The sequence below is a fragment of the Aquarana catesbeiana genome, linkage group LG02 (assembly GCF_042186555.1).
Source record: "Aquarana catesbeiana isolate 2022-GZ linkage group LG02, ASM4218655v1, whole genome shotgun sequence".
Lineage (NCBI taxonomy): Eukaryota > Metazoa > Chordata > Amphibia > Anura > Ranidae > Aquarana > Aquarana catesbeiana.
In genome coordinates this window covers 654,731,479-654,744,945 of record NC_133325.1, presented here as the reverse complement: position 1 = coordinate 654,744,945, position 13,467 = coordinate 654,731,479, and the positions used below count along the sequence as shown (strand labels likewise).

Genomic DNA, 13,467 nt, shown 5'->3' with positions numbered 1-13,467 from the left:
AAGTATCCCTCCCATTTAGGAAATCCTATAATCAGAACAAGCCACCCATGACTGCTAGTGAGAATGTCTCTTTATTCTGTCAGACAGGATATGCATTTGAAAATATGTGGCAGTTATGCTTACTTCTATGGAATGTTATCTACTAATATCTGTATGCTTAAAGCTGAACTCCAGGATCATATAGGTTTTGCCCAGTGGCGGAATTATAGGGGTCGCTGAGGTTGCCATGGCGACCGGGCCCCTTGCTGCAGGGGGCCCTTGAGGGCCCCCTGTATACAGTACTTTGATAGGGGGAGCAGAGACAAGCTCCCCGATCCTAAGCCGAACTGTATTCGGCACTGTGCAGGGAGCTGCTCACATTGATTACAAAGTGAAAGCAGTGTATGCTGTGCTCTTTGTCTCCCCCTACAGTGCAGTACCCGGCAGGAAGAGCTAAAGGTAAAGGTCTGCCGTTTTTTATCTACTGTATGTGTGTTTATGTGTATGTGTGTGTATGTGCATGTGTGTGTGTGCATGTATGTGTGTGAGTGTGTGTGCATCTATGTATATGTGCATGTGTGTGTATGTATGTATGTATGTATGTGTTCAGTGGTGGTGCGTCCATAGGGGCGCATGGGCGCCGCCCCCTCTCTCCAGGCACCCCTCTATCACAAATAGATAGATTCATGCATAGCGTGAATCTATCTATGACCGCCACTGCCCCCCCTATTCAGACGCCTGGCCCCTTTTTGGACGCCAGGCGCCTGAATTACACCGGCAGGGGTGTTTTTAAAGCACTAAGCCCCGGTTCACACTGAAGCAGCGCGACTTGCAGCGCGACTTGCAGCGCGACTGCCTCAGGCGACCTGGACACGACAGGGGCGGCGACTTGCAAAACGACTTCTATATAGAAGTCTATGCAAGTCGCCTCAAATCGCCCCCAAAGTAGTACAGGAACCTTTTTCTAAGTCGGAGCGACTTGCGTCACTCCTATTAGAACGGTTCCATTGTACAGAACGGGACGCTACTTGTCAGGCGGCTAGGTCGCCTGACAAGTCGTCCCAGTGTAAAGGCTTCAAAATAGGTGAACTGCGAGTGCCATGCTTAGCGCTCACAGTCCACCCAGGTGTGTTAGATGTGCACAGTGGCTGCGTTTGATGGGCACAGTGACTGCATTTGATGGGCACAGTGGCTACGTTTGATGGGCACAGTGGCTACGTTTGATGGGCACAGTGGCTGCATATGATGGGCACAGTGAGGCTGCAATTGATGCGTTTTTTAAAGAATTTTTCAGTTTGCTTGCGCCCCCAAAAAATTTTGAGCACCATCTGCCACTGGTTTATATGTGTGTGTATTTATGTATGTATGTGTGTGTGTATGTATGTGTGTTTACATGTATATATGCACATTTTATGTATGCGCTTTTAATCCTGACCCCCTATATGTGTCCCATTAGAACCGATTTTTTTTTTTTTTGCTTGTTCATAGTACCAGCAAAAAAAAAATGCTGTTCCTCTGAAAAGTGATCCATGCTCAGATCGCTTTTCAGAGGCATTTGACAGCCGGTAAAGATGCAATATGTTGCCTCCTGACCGCCTGTTTTAACCCCTTAAATGCATCATCACTATGCTGCAACTGCATGCAATGCACACAGTTGCAGGGTGGTTGCAGTGCAGCCACTTCAAGGGTGCCCTGACTGTAAAAAGATTGAGAAACACTGACATAGAGGAACCCATCTCTCCATTTTCCTCCTGCAACCACTGAATGCATGTGGGAGGGAGAGGAGGAGAAGCGGGGGGGGGGGGAGAAATCTATTCCTTTACATGCAGCCACCCACTTGCGACCGGACCCTGGTGTTCCGCCATCGGGCTCGGAGAAAAGAGCCCTGTCCGGGGGTCAGGGGGGCCCTTAATGGTTTCTTGCATCGGGGCCCTTAAGATTCTAGTTACGCCTCTGGTTTTGCCTACATGCAAGAGGCATGTGTATCATGTCAAAGACAGAGGGTTTAGTTCCACACATTTGCAAATATATATGAAAGCCACAGTGGCTCGTTAATTCTCCTCTGTATACTGCGGTTCTAAACAGGTCACTGGTTATGGCAGGTATTCGCGGCTGACTGCACACTTTGTGTGCATCCAGCAGCAATCACTGCAGGTAATCACTACAGACAGCTGTGAATACCTGCAGTTGCTGTCACCCTGTCATTATAATGAATAGGGTCATAGCCACAACAAGCTATTTAGAACCACAGCAGGAATTAGCACCTCCTTTAATCGCAAAGGCTTAGCACCTCTTTTTTTCTAAAGTCCACCAAGCCTGCCCAGAAGCCCTCCTCACAGTGAAGGTGTGACCCCACTCTTGTAAGTGAGGGGACATCTGGTGGTGTTTGCACCAGTCTGGATTTGTGACTTCTAAGTACTAGGTGCAGCCACTGGCCCCATTCACTATAATGACAGCACAGGTGTCAAGATCAAACACACACGCCTTTCTCTGCAGCCTCAGCTGCACTGGACTGTGAATGAATGGGAAGTACTCTGTGCTGGACACACACAAAGTGAGGCAGAGGCAGGGATAGAAACTGTGTTTTATACCTCTTTGAACATGACAGATTGGATGCAGAGGTCTGGTAAATCTTAAATCCAGACTGGCGCAAACGCCAACAGATGTCCCCCGCACATAAAAGTGGGGCCACCCCTTCACTGTGAGGAGGGCATCTGGGCAGGCTTGGTGAACTTTTGTACGGTCCTTTACCTTTTAAATCAATGATGCTGCATTTTAATTTAGGTATTTTCTGCTCGATTCAAAACTTCCAAAAATGGCTGAGTTAGGCTTTATGCTGTCCCTAAACATGATATCATTGTTACCGAATCCAGCCAATTACAATCAGAATGGAAAATGCACGTATATCTAATAGCAGTCTATGACCTCTTCAGATAGTTACTAGTTAAGCAATCATGGGGAAAAAATGAATCACCTGGAGTGGATTTTCCATAATGATTGCTACTGTGCTATCTAGATAAGGCAGTCACCAAGGCTATCTGCTCATGATATACATTTTCACACTTGAAAGGAAAATGCATGTTCAGCAATTTGATCCTCTGACTGCTATCTAATGTTATGGGCAGTTTTGAGAATTGTGCAATTGTTTTTTGATTTGCACTGAAATGTCAAACAGGACCACTTTGAGAAATAAGTCAGTCTTGGGCAAAGAAAAATGAATAGGCCCTGTACTCTTTATAATGCATATGTTTAACTCATGACAGTCTCCTAAAATATATATTTCTTTTGCTTTAATGATTTTCAGCTGCAGCGTTTCGGCTTTACCTTATTTCATGGCTTGGATGGTAGTGCAGGAATGTTGGAAGTTGCCAAGAAAAAACAGCTGTATCAAGAATTAAAACTGTGTATGCTGGGACAGGATTCCCTGCCATTTGATTCTGGTAAAATTATTATTGTATGATGAGGAATGGTTATATACACTGTTATAAATTTTAACATGTCCAGAGTCATGCACCTTGGCAAGTGAAGTTCTTTTTTTTTATTATAATAAAAAGATGTTATACTTGCTCTGTGCAATGATATTGCACAGAGTAGTCCCTTACCTCTTCTTTTGTGATCCCCCACTGGTGCTATCCACTCTTTCTTCCAAGTAACCCCATAACAAGCCACGTTCTATGGGGCACCTGAGTGGGAATAAGACACACACGGTGCAGCTCGGCCACACTCCCTGCTTCCTTCTTACAGGACTTTACTGATAGCAGCAGGCGCCTGTGGCTCTTGTTGCGCTTAGTGTAAAATGCAAATCAAAGAAGTGAGAGCAGCGCTGCTGTAGCCAGGGACAGCGCTGCAGTGTGAGGAGACAGGTAAGTGTTTAGGGACAGGGGGCAGAAAAAGTAGTGGGACATTTTTGTTTACCCTAATGTGGGAAATGCTTTAAGGTAAGAACATTTTGACTTTATATCCACACTATTGCATAATTGAAGTCTTTCACGTTTTTCTTTGCAGATCTATATCACAGTATGTTCTGACTTTTAAACTAGAATTCTGGGTAAAATTAAAATGACATATATAATGCAGTCTGTCAATAACATTAACACAGTAATTGTTCCTGCAATGGGCTGCGATGCATTCTTGTGCCCAGCTATCCCAGCATTGGTGAGACTGTGTTTTTTTGTTTGTTTTTTAGCAACATGTTTTTCCCCTTTGCAGGTGATTTGACATTAAGAGCTTTCAATAGAGTAGAACTCCCACTTTCTTGGCAGGTCCACTTTAAAGTGTATGTCTAGCCAAAACCTTTTGTTTTTGTTTTGGATAGAGTGGAGAGGCTTTTACTTTTTTTGCCAGACAGGGTGTGTGGGAAAATCTGCAACAAACAACAAAAAAGAATTAACAGGGGTTCTAGCCCTACTCTACTCTACTAAAACAAGGGTTTGGGTGAACATATACTCTAAAATATTTTTTTCTTGTCTTACAGTAGAGGACACAGGCTCTTTAATCATAACAACTAGGTTATACACAGCTTCTTTTAAATGACTGGCAAAAAAATGGAAAGCTGCAGGGATGTCCCACTATATAACCCCTCCCACTTCCAGCTAGCCTCAGTTTTTTTTGTTAGTGTCCTTAGGTTCCTTTTTGGAGATTTACCTATGTGGCCCAAGAACCTTCTACGCCACCTCATTCATAAGGAAGTTACTGCTCCTGTTTGCCCTATAACTTCCTCTTTGCAGACCAGATTCCTGACTGGTAGCATCTCCTTTTTCTTTCTCAGAGGGCACGTTATTAGAGATTATTTTCGCAACACCTGGGTTACTGCAGCCTCTAAGTGCTTGCCACTGAGGCATCACCCCTCCTGCTAAATTGCTACGGAGGTTGTGAGTACACAGGCGTGGAAAATCACAAGCGCAAGGAAAGGGGGTTGGATGGGCTTGCTAATTCAGGTTCAGCTTCTAGTTTCTTCTTGGGGGTAGAACATCTGTTCAAGCCCCTGGTACCATTTCCTCTAATGATTTCCCCCATTCTGACTCCCTGCCTTCTACTGGCAATTCGGCTGGCCCATCGTCCACACGAGCTTCCTCTTTTCCGTCTGTAGAAGAATTTTCAGCCACAATGTCGGAATTCAGGGGCAAAATTTCTAGCCTTATTGAGGCCCTAGAGAGCAGGGGTTACAGAAATGCGACTTGGACTTCCCCTCCTGAATGGGTCTTTGATTTTGGCTTTGAGCCAGACACAATGTCAGAGAAAGAGGTGACGGATGGGGAGGACCCATTGCCTTCTAAGCAGGGTGACGCACCTGTTGCTGAGATGTCTCCTAAACTGAAGAGACCATTTCCCTGCCCTTTGATGCTGTATGCTTTTGTTTAGCATTGGAGCAGTCAGAGTCTTCTTACCCTAAAGTATCCAGTATGGGGTCTCTTAAATTTTCAAAAAACAGCTAAGACCTTTCAAGTCCACTCACTGAGGAAGCCTGTCCTGTATGGAGACTGGCCGCACCTGGAGAAGATTTCTTTCTCTTTCTAAACATTTTACATTGACATTGTCCTATTGAGGAAAATTTTGGGGGGGAAATTGGCACTTCCTGTGGTCGATCCTGCTATTTCTTCCCTTAACAAGACCTTTAAAGCCCCGCCATGCAACTCATGGTTATATCTATGGCAGTCTTTCAGACCATTGCTGTCTAGACTAAGCGTATGACCTGGAACCCTGATTCCATCTTTTTGGATGCCTCTATCCAAAGTTACTTGGACTATTACCCTACAGTCTTCTGCTATTGCTTGGCAGATATACTTTGACAAATGTATAAGATAAGTCTCCTCTCTATCAATGTACGCAGGATTCTCTGCATGTGTGGATAAAGAAAAGACTCCTCTCTGTTTTTATGCTGCCCCTATTGCTAGCTGTAAAACAAAAGCTAGCTGGGAGTGGGATGGGCTTTAAGCGGGAATTCTCTGCGGCCTTCTTTTGTCAAGTATCCAATCACTAGAAGATAGCTGAATAAAACTCAGCCATAAGGATTGAAGAGCCTGTGTCTTGTACTGTACTCTGCTGGCCTTGACTTTTGTGAAACCATGTTACAATTGATGCAAACCCTTCATTGTGGACCCCTCTATCATAAGGACAAACCCTCATGCTTTGAAGCTTTTTGAACAAATCTTTGGAGACATGTGTTCGGATGTTCAAATATTTAAACTTGTTTCTTGTATGCAACTGTTCATATGCGTAGGGAACTTTGGCTATGAGCCTGGGACATTGAGGATTTACCCCAAAAACATCTGTTTTATTTGCCCTTTATGGCAAAGAATCTGTTTGAAATTGGACTCGACAGAGTCATTCACAATGCTTTGGGTGGTCAGACTGTACACCTGCCTTAACGCAGAAGATCTGTGGGTGGGGTGGGGGAACCCCAACCTTCATCTACTACTACAGTAGTGCTTCATAGCTGACCAAAGTCTTCCTCCTACTCAAGCCACCGATCTCAAATCCAAAAGCCACTGATCTGGAAGCAAAAAGTACTGTTATATCTGATAACTTTTCTGCATGATGGTGTGCCACCACTTTTATGTGTGAAGACCTGTTTGTTCCTTCTACAGCACTCTCCCTTATGTCTACCCTAGTGCCTATTACTGGCATCCCTATTACAGAACACTAAAGAATCCTTCCCCGAAACATACATTTTGTTTTTTTCTTCTGTCTCTTTTAGGTTATATCTAGCTGATCCTAAATCATTTTCCAAGTGAGAATGTCGCAGTCGCATGCTATGTAATGTGCAATCATTTTAAATATCCTTACTTTTCAACTGTTAAAAAAAAACCCCTTACATTACATTCAGAGCAATTTGTGACAGATTTGTGCAGTTAGCACTGCCCTTTAAAATATTTTGCACATTATTATGATGATAAGGTTGGTTCAGTGATCCATGTTACAAATCCTTGTCTTTTCTACCAGATGAATATGATGCTGTTATTATAGTAGGAGCTCTGAGTGATGGACAGGTCCCTGTGTCTGTGGTCTTGGAACTGCTTCGTGTCACTAAGCCTGGTAAGAACCAATGTATTATTCTAACCATAAAAGGGCTGGCAAGAACAAATGCCAACCAGACCATTCTTATACAAATGAAATCTGGTAAAATCTGTAAGATGCACTGTAAATAAAGGTTTATTTTTACCCTTTTTTTATCATTTATAGTTTCTGTCTGTGTTTCCGTTGGAGTTCTCCTCACAGACCAGTGAGGGTAAAACTTGCTAATAGAGCTCCAGTAAAAAAAATCTGACAGAGATTCTTACTCTTCCCCATTAGTTTTCAAGGAGATGAATGTAAGTATAATTAACATATTAGGGGGAACTTATCAAAACTGGAGCAGCCAGAATCTGGAGCAGCTCTGCATGGCAACCAGTTTATCTTTTTCAGTGAAAGCAGAGTTCCAGCCGTTTCTGTGTTTATTAAAAGTTAGCAGCTTCAAAAAGTGTAGCTGCTGATTTTCTTTGTCCCACGATCCATCGATGCGTCCGCCCGGAGCCTCGGTTCTCTCCCCCGCCTCTCCCCGACACCCGCATCACTAGTGTGGGCAACCGGCTGTGACAGCTTGCAGCTTCACAGCCGGGTGCGCCTAGGCGGCCCGAGTGGAAGTGGGAGCTGGGTACCTGTCAAAACTAGGTACATGCTCCCCCCCCCCCCAAGCAATGACATACCAAATGTGGTCAGGAGTCCTTAAAGCGGAACTTCCACTTTTGGATGGAACTCTGCTTTAAGCTTTGAAAATGAAAGACAGAAGCTGCACCGATGCTCCAGATTCTGGCTGCTCCAGTTTTGATAAATTCCCCTCAATATATTTTCTATGTTTAAAGCGGGATTCCGGCCTAAAAAAAAAAAAAATGAAAAGTCAGCAGCTACAAACACTGTAGCTGCTGACTTTAAATAAGTACTTACCTGTCCTGGGTGCCCGCGATGTCGGCCGCCCGCGGCCGACCCGTCCCTTGGCTCTCGGTTCCCGGCACCGCCATCCTAACTAAGGGAAACAGGCAGTAGAGCCTTGTGGCTTCACTGCCAGTTTCCTACTGCGCACGCGCGAACGGCGCGGCGATCTGTGAATGGCCCAGTGGTGTTCTAGGAACACACACACAGTTCCCAGAAGACAACGGGGCCTCTCACCAAGGAGCAGAAGATGCTGCGGAAAAGGAAGAGGCAGATTAGCAAGACTGCCTAGCAACAAGGGTTTAGGTAAGTTTAACATTATTTTTTTTTTTGGGGGGGGGGATTTTTGGTGTAATTTTTTTTTTACAGGGTGGCCCTCCACTTTAAGGTATAGTAAACTGTAGAACCACAAAGTTCTGTTATAGTTGAATGTCGTACAAAAGTTTATCTAGTGGGATACATAATTAATATCACACCCTGCTTGTAAATTACATAAGGTAGTGATTAATATTGCTCATAATTCTACTATGTGCTGGAAGCACTGTGCTAGCAATTGGCTATTTTGAATATATCAGCCAAAAAAATAGCTTTGACATATTTCATGCAAGCTAAAGAGTGGGTATTCATTTTTTACAAATCACAGCAAATCTTTTATTAGTATTAGTACTGTATATTGCCTTTTTGCTATCTCTGCAGTTATGTAAGCTTGTTGGATAAAAAATTAACTCTAGGTTTGAATTACTAGCTGGGTATAGCTAGTAATGTCTATGGTACTTGCCATTCAACCCAAATTTTGTATAGGTGGGGTATGTTGGGTAAGTTAGCTCCTGACTTCTTAGCAGTGAGGTCTCCTTGCTATAATTACTACTTTTGCCTGTCCCAACCTGGGCCGATCCCAGGCGGGTGCTCGGGGCGCCAGAGAGGTGGGGGCGCTGAAGCGCCAGAGTGATCCTTTCCCTCCTACTCCTCCTCTTGTTCGTGTCTAGCGGCGGCTCTCCGCCGGTGTTCTGAGGAGAAAGGTGCCGCTGTGTTTCCTGCTCAAGCTCCTCCCCCTCCCTCCTCTTGTCAGAGAAGGAGAGCAGCCAGCCGGAGATGAGATCGGAGGCAGAGCGGCTGGTCTCTGTGTGGAGAGAGACCAGCTGCGCGGTGACGTCGCGGGGGGGTGGTCCGTGCCTGACACGTTCTCCTCCTCTTTGTGTCTCTCACTCCTGCCTGCTGTGAACTGCTCTCCACCCAGGCGGCGTGGCTGCACACTGTCCTCTCCTCTCCAGCTGCCGCCTGCGTGTTTTTATGTACCATAATGGAGGGGGGTCTGTCCTGGGGGTCTGTACTAATGGAGGGGGGTCTGTCCTGGGGGGGTCTGTACTAATGGAGGGAGGCTTTGTATTAATGGAGGGAGGGTCTGTCCTGGGGGTCTGTACTAATGGAGGGGGGTCTGTCCTGGGGGGGTCTGTACTAATGGAGGGAGGCTTTGTATTAATGGAGGGAGGGTCTGTCCTGGGGGGTCTGTGCTAATGGAGGGGGATCTGTACTAATGGCAGGGGGGTCTGTACTAATGGAGGTGGGGTCTCTACTAATGGGGGGGTCTGTACAAATGGAGGGGGGTCTGTCCTGGGGGGGTCTGTACTAATGGAGGGGGGTCTGTACTAATGGGGGTCTGTACTAATGGAGGGGGGTCTGTACCAATGGGGGGGTCTGTCCTGGGGGTCTGTACTAATGAGGGGGGTCTGTCATGGGAGGGTCTGTCCTGGGGGGGTCTGTACTAATGGAGGGGGGGTCTGTACTAATGGAGGGGGGTTTGTCCTGGGGGGTCTGTACTAATGGAGGGGGGTTTGTCCTGGGGGGTCTGTACTAATGGAAGGGTCTGTCCTGGGGGGGTCTGTACTAATGGAGGGGGGTTGTCCTGGGGGGTCTGTACTAATGGAGGGGGAGGTCTGTCCTGGGGGGGTCTGTACTAATGAAGGGGGAGGTCTGTCCTGGGGGGGTCTGTACTAATGGAGGGGGGGTTGTCCTGGGGGGTCTGTACTAATGGGGGGTCTGTACTAATGGAGGGGGGTCGGTCCTGGGAGGGTCTGTACTAATGGAGGGTGGTTTGTCCTCGGGGGTCTGTACTAATGGAGGGGGGGTTTTCCTGGGGGGGTCTGTACTGAGGGAGGGGTTTATACTTAATGCAGGTTCTGCACTGACGGAGGTCAGGACGGAGGGTCTATACTTAGTGGAGGGAGGTCTGTACTGAGGGGCGACTATAGTTGGTGGAAGGGGGGATGACCCCAACCCTACTGACGCCAATGCAGCTGCAGGCTCTTCTTTCCCCCCTCCCGCTCCTCCTTGTTTGTGCTGCTGTACTAGTGAGTGGCGCTTGCCAGCACAGCTGCCCACTATGTTTCTTCCCCCGCCTTCATATCAGCCAGGGAAGAAATAGAATAGAAAAAGGAGCAGAGAAGAGGATTATGGGACATATAGTCCCGAGGACTGGCAGCCCCACTCTAACATGGAAACTGCAGCCCACACAGCATGCTTAGCTGAATGGGAGAGAGAGACAGAAGCCTGGGAAAGCTTTCAGGGAAGTGCACCCAGGACTCCAGAGGGAGAGGACAGTGCTGAGAGAACACCATCAAAGAGAGAACCCTGCTGCCCTGCGCCACCAGAGGGAAAGCCACACAGCCTAGCTCCATCCCTGGCGGAGAAAGGAATGGAGTCATTGCAGGAATACAGATCTGGGTGCTACCGAACGGAGTCGCCATGGGCAATTCAGCGTGAGCTGACTCCTGATCAGAGGAACCGTTGCTGCATCGCTGGGTCAAGTGAGAGGGCCAATCGGCCATTATCTACTAACGTCCATAGGAACTGCAGTCTCTGACCATCTCCTGTACTATGTCTGCAGTCTCTGACCATCTCCTGTACTATGTCTGCAGTCTCTGACCATCTCCTGTACTACGTCTGCAGTCTCTGACCACCTCCTGTAATATATCTGCAGTCTCTGACCATCTCCTGTACCATGATTGCAGTCTCTGACCATCTCTTGTATCATGTCTGCAGTCTCTGAACTTCTCCTGTACTATGATTGCAGTCTTTGACCATCTCCTGTACCATGATTGCAGTCTCTGACCGTCTCTTGTATCATGTCTGCAGTCCCTGACCCTCTCCTGTACTATGTCTGGGGGCTCTTTCTAACAGACTCTCTAACAGAAGCCTCTCTGTGTGCATCAGAGAGACTCCCCTCCAGGTCTCATTAGTGTATGCTCTTCCTGCATTTTCTTTATTGTTAAAAGATCATGGGAGGATCCCAGGCTAACAAAGACTTCTTAGGGGAGCATATCTGTGTTTGTGTCATTGCCATAGAAACATTTGTGAAGGGGAGGAGTTGGTAAGATGACCACGCCCACGTGGGGGCGCCAGAAATATTTCTGCACCCAGGTGCCGGTGAACCTAGGTCCCAACTCTTGTTCCATTCTCCATATAATAAAATAATTGAAAAAATCCAAAAGGAGAGTGAGAACCCCTCATAATGGCCACAGCAGGCCAGAAATCTAACATTAGTTGTTTTAACTCTACAGCTTCTACTAAAAACTGAAATAGTGGTTTTGGATAGAGTGACACTTTAAATATAATGCTGAGAACTCACAGCAGTCCATTAGAATATCATCTTTACTACTGTACTTCATTGCAGAAAGAATAATTAAATATAAGTACTGGTTTCCTGGTGTACATTATCATACTTTGCATCTTCATTCATTAGAAATATTTTGTTTCTTGATTATCATGTTTTCCCTGTCATGTCTAGGTGGTTTGGTATGCCTGACAACACGCAGTAACGTCTCTAACCTGATGTACAAAGCTAACCTAGAGGAAGTCATGTCTGATATGGAAAGCAAAGGACACTGGGAACAGATCTCTGTACAGGAAGTGGAGCAGTGGGAAAAGGCTGTATCAGAAAAGGAAGTCTCCTCGAAATCTGATTACATACCTGGTGTCATATATATTTACAGAAAAAAATTGAGACCTTTGATATGAAATAGATTTTAAATAGCATTATGTAAACAATTATGTATATTTTTGTAATATCATTATTTGATAAATATATTTGGACAGTCAACAGATTTTGAACATTCAACATCTAGAGAGATTTAGAGGAATAATTTCATTTTAAGGTCTTACTGTGGATTGGAATTATAGTGAGATTTGGTAAATAAATTTAAAGTTCTGTCTAAAGACTGTGCTTTTTTTTGTTGTGGCTGTCTGTATTTTTAATAAAATTAAAGTACGCCTGCTGCAGCTACATCAACCTCAGTATCAGGGCTGTGCCAGGGGCAGATGCAAGCACCATAACAATTGATGACACTGTGCAGTTTGGAGGCTGTACATACACAGGGATGAACATGCATTGGTATGGACGTGCCCCCATCGCTCCACCCTTAGTGCTGCCTGAGGCGCTTGACTCTGCTCAGGATGCACGTTTCTGTAGAACACCAATCTTCAGACTGGAGACTGATGAAAGTAGTAGTACCCAGAACACATCACGGCCCTAGGACATACTGTAGAAGTGAGAAGTACCATCTGACGCTCGACATGCACTGCAGTCTTGTCATGGTTATGCAATAGAGTTTGTCTGTCAGCTTACCTATCACCATGTGTTCATCTCTAGAGAAAAGCCGACTCTCACCTGACTGCTTTTATAATCTCTCCTTTAGCATTGCTCCACCCCAGCTCCTATCAGAGAACTCTATATTAACCTGTGCACTGCAGGCCAGCCCTGCTGATCAACCTTTGTGTGTTTGGCTTCCTGTTTCCTGCTGCCATGTGCTCTTCCTTTGTTTTCTGTTACCGACCTTGGCATGTTCTCAACTATTCCTGTCTGCTCGTGACCCTGACCTTTTGGCGTGTCCCAGACTAATCCTGTTTGCCTGTGACCCTGAACCTTTGGCGTGTCTCTGTTGTCCTTGTCTGCTTGTGGCCTCGACCTTGGCTTATTCCCTTACTATCCCTATCCTCCTGTTGCCTACTGTGGGCGTGAGCTAGGGGACCCTGGGGGTCGCGACCTGGAGCCAATTGCAGCCCAGTCCATCCTCACCACTAGAGGCTCTGGTGAACACCTGCTGGCTCTTAGACTCCATGCCCTAAGGAATCTTATGCTCTAACCCCGGTGGGATCCGTGTTGGTGTTCCAGCGGCCCTGCCTTCCTTACCACCATAACTCCCATCCGCAACAGTTAGCCATAGGGTCCACTACCTTGCGGTGCACCCCTGATTCCAACGGTGTGCATCTGTCACCTAGCCCCAGGTGACCTGACAAGTCTGGAATGTTACTCTGAACATTTCCATCTCCAGGTGCTGGTGTTTTTCTGACCTAAATGCATGTCGCTGACAACTGAAGTGTATAGAGGAATTTGAATTGGTATACTGTACACTCAATATGCTCTGTATACGTTTATATATATATGTGTGTGTGATATTCTCTTTTAAAGTGTTTAAATTGTTACTCTAGGCCGGTGCACTTTTTTTTCTTGCTTATGTCTTTCCAGTACGAAAAAAAATTTTGTTTGGCTTGTAGTGTTTAATATCAAGCTTAATGGAGTTTGGT

At 46.0% G+C, this 13,467-nt stretch overlaps 1 protein-coding gene across 4 annotated transcripts in view; it reads left to right on the top strand.

Annotated features, from left to right (window-relative positions):
- Positions 1-12,099, top strand: part of METTL27 (methyltransferase like 27) — an 89,975-nt gene extending 77,876 nt beyond the window's left edge. For 2 of the 4 annotated variants that reach the window (XM_073616557.1, XM_073616556.1), the window contains exons 4-7: positions 412-438; positions 3,284-3,419; positions 6,922-7,014; positions 11,672-12,099. In XM_073616557.1, coding sequence (XP_073472658.1) covers positions 412-438; positions 3,284-3,419; positions 6,922-7,014; positions 11,672-11,901 — 486 coding nt within the window. In that variant the 3' untranslated portion in view covers positions 11,902-12,099. The remainder of the gene's footprint in view (positions 1-411; positions 439-3,283; positions 3,420-6,921; positions 7,015-11,671) is intronic. The other 2 variants (XM_073616559.1, XM_073616558.1) reach the window with 1 other exon arrangement.
- Positions 12,100-13,467: the final 1,368 nt, after the last annotated feature.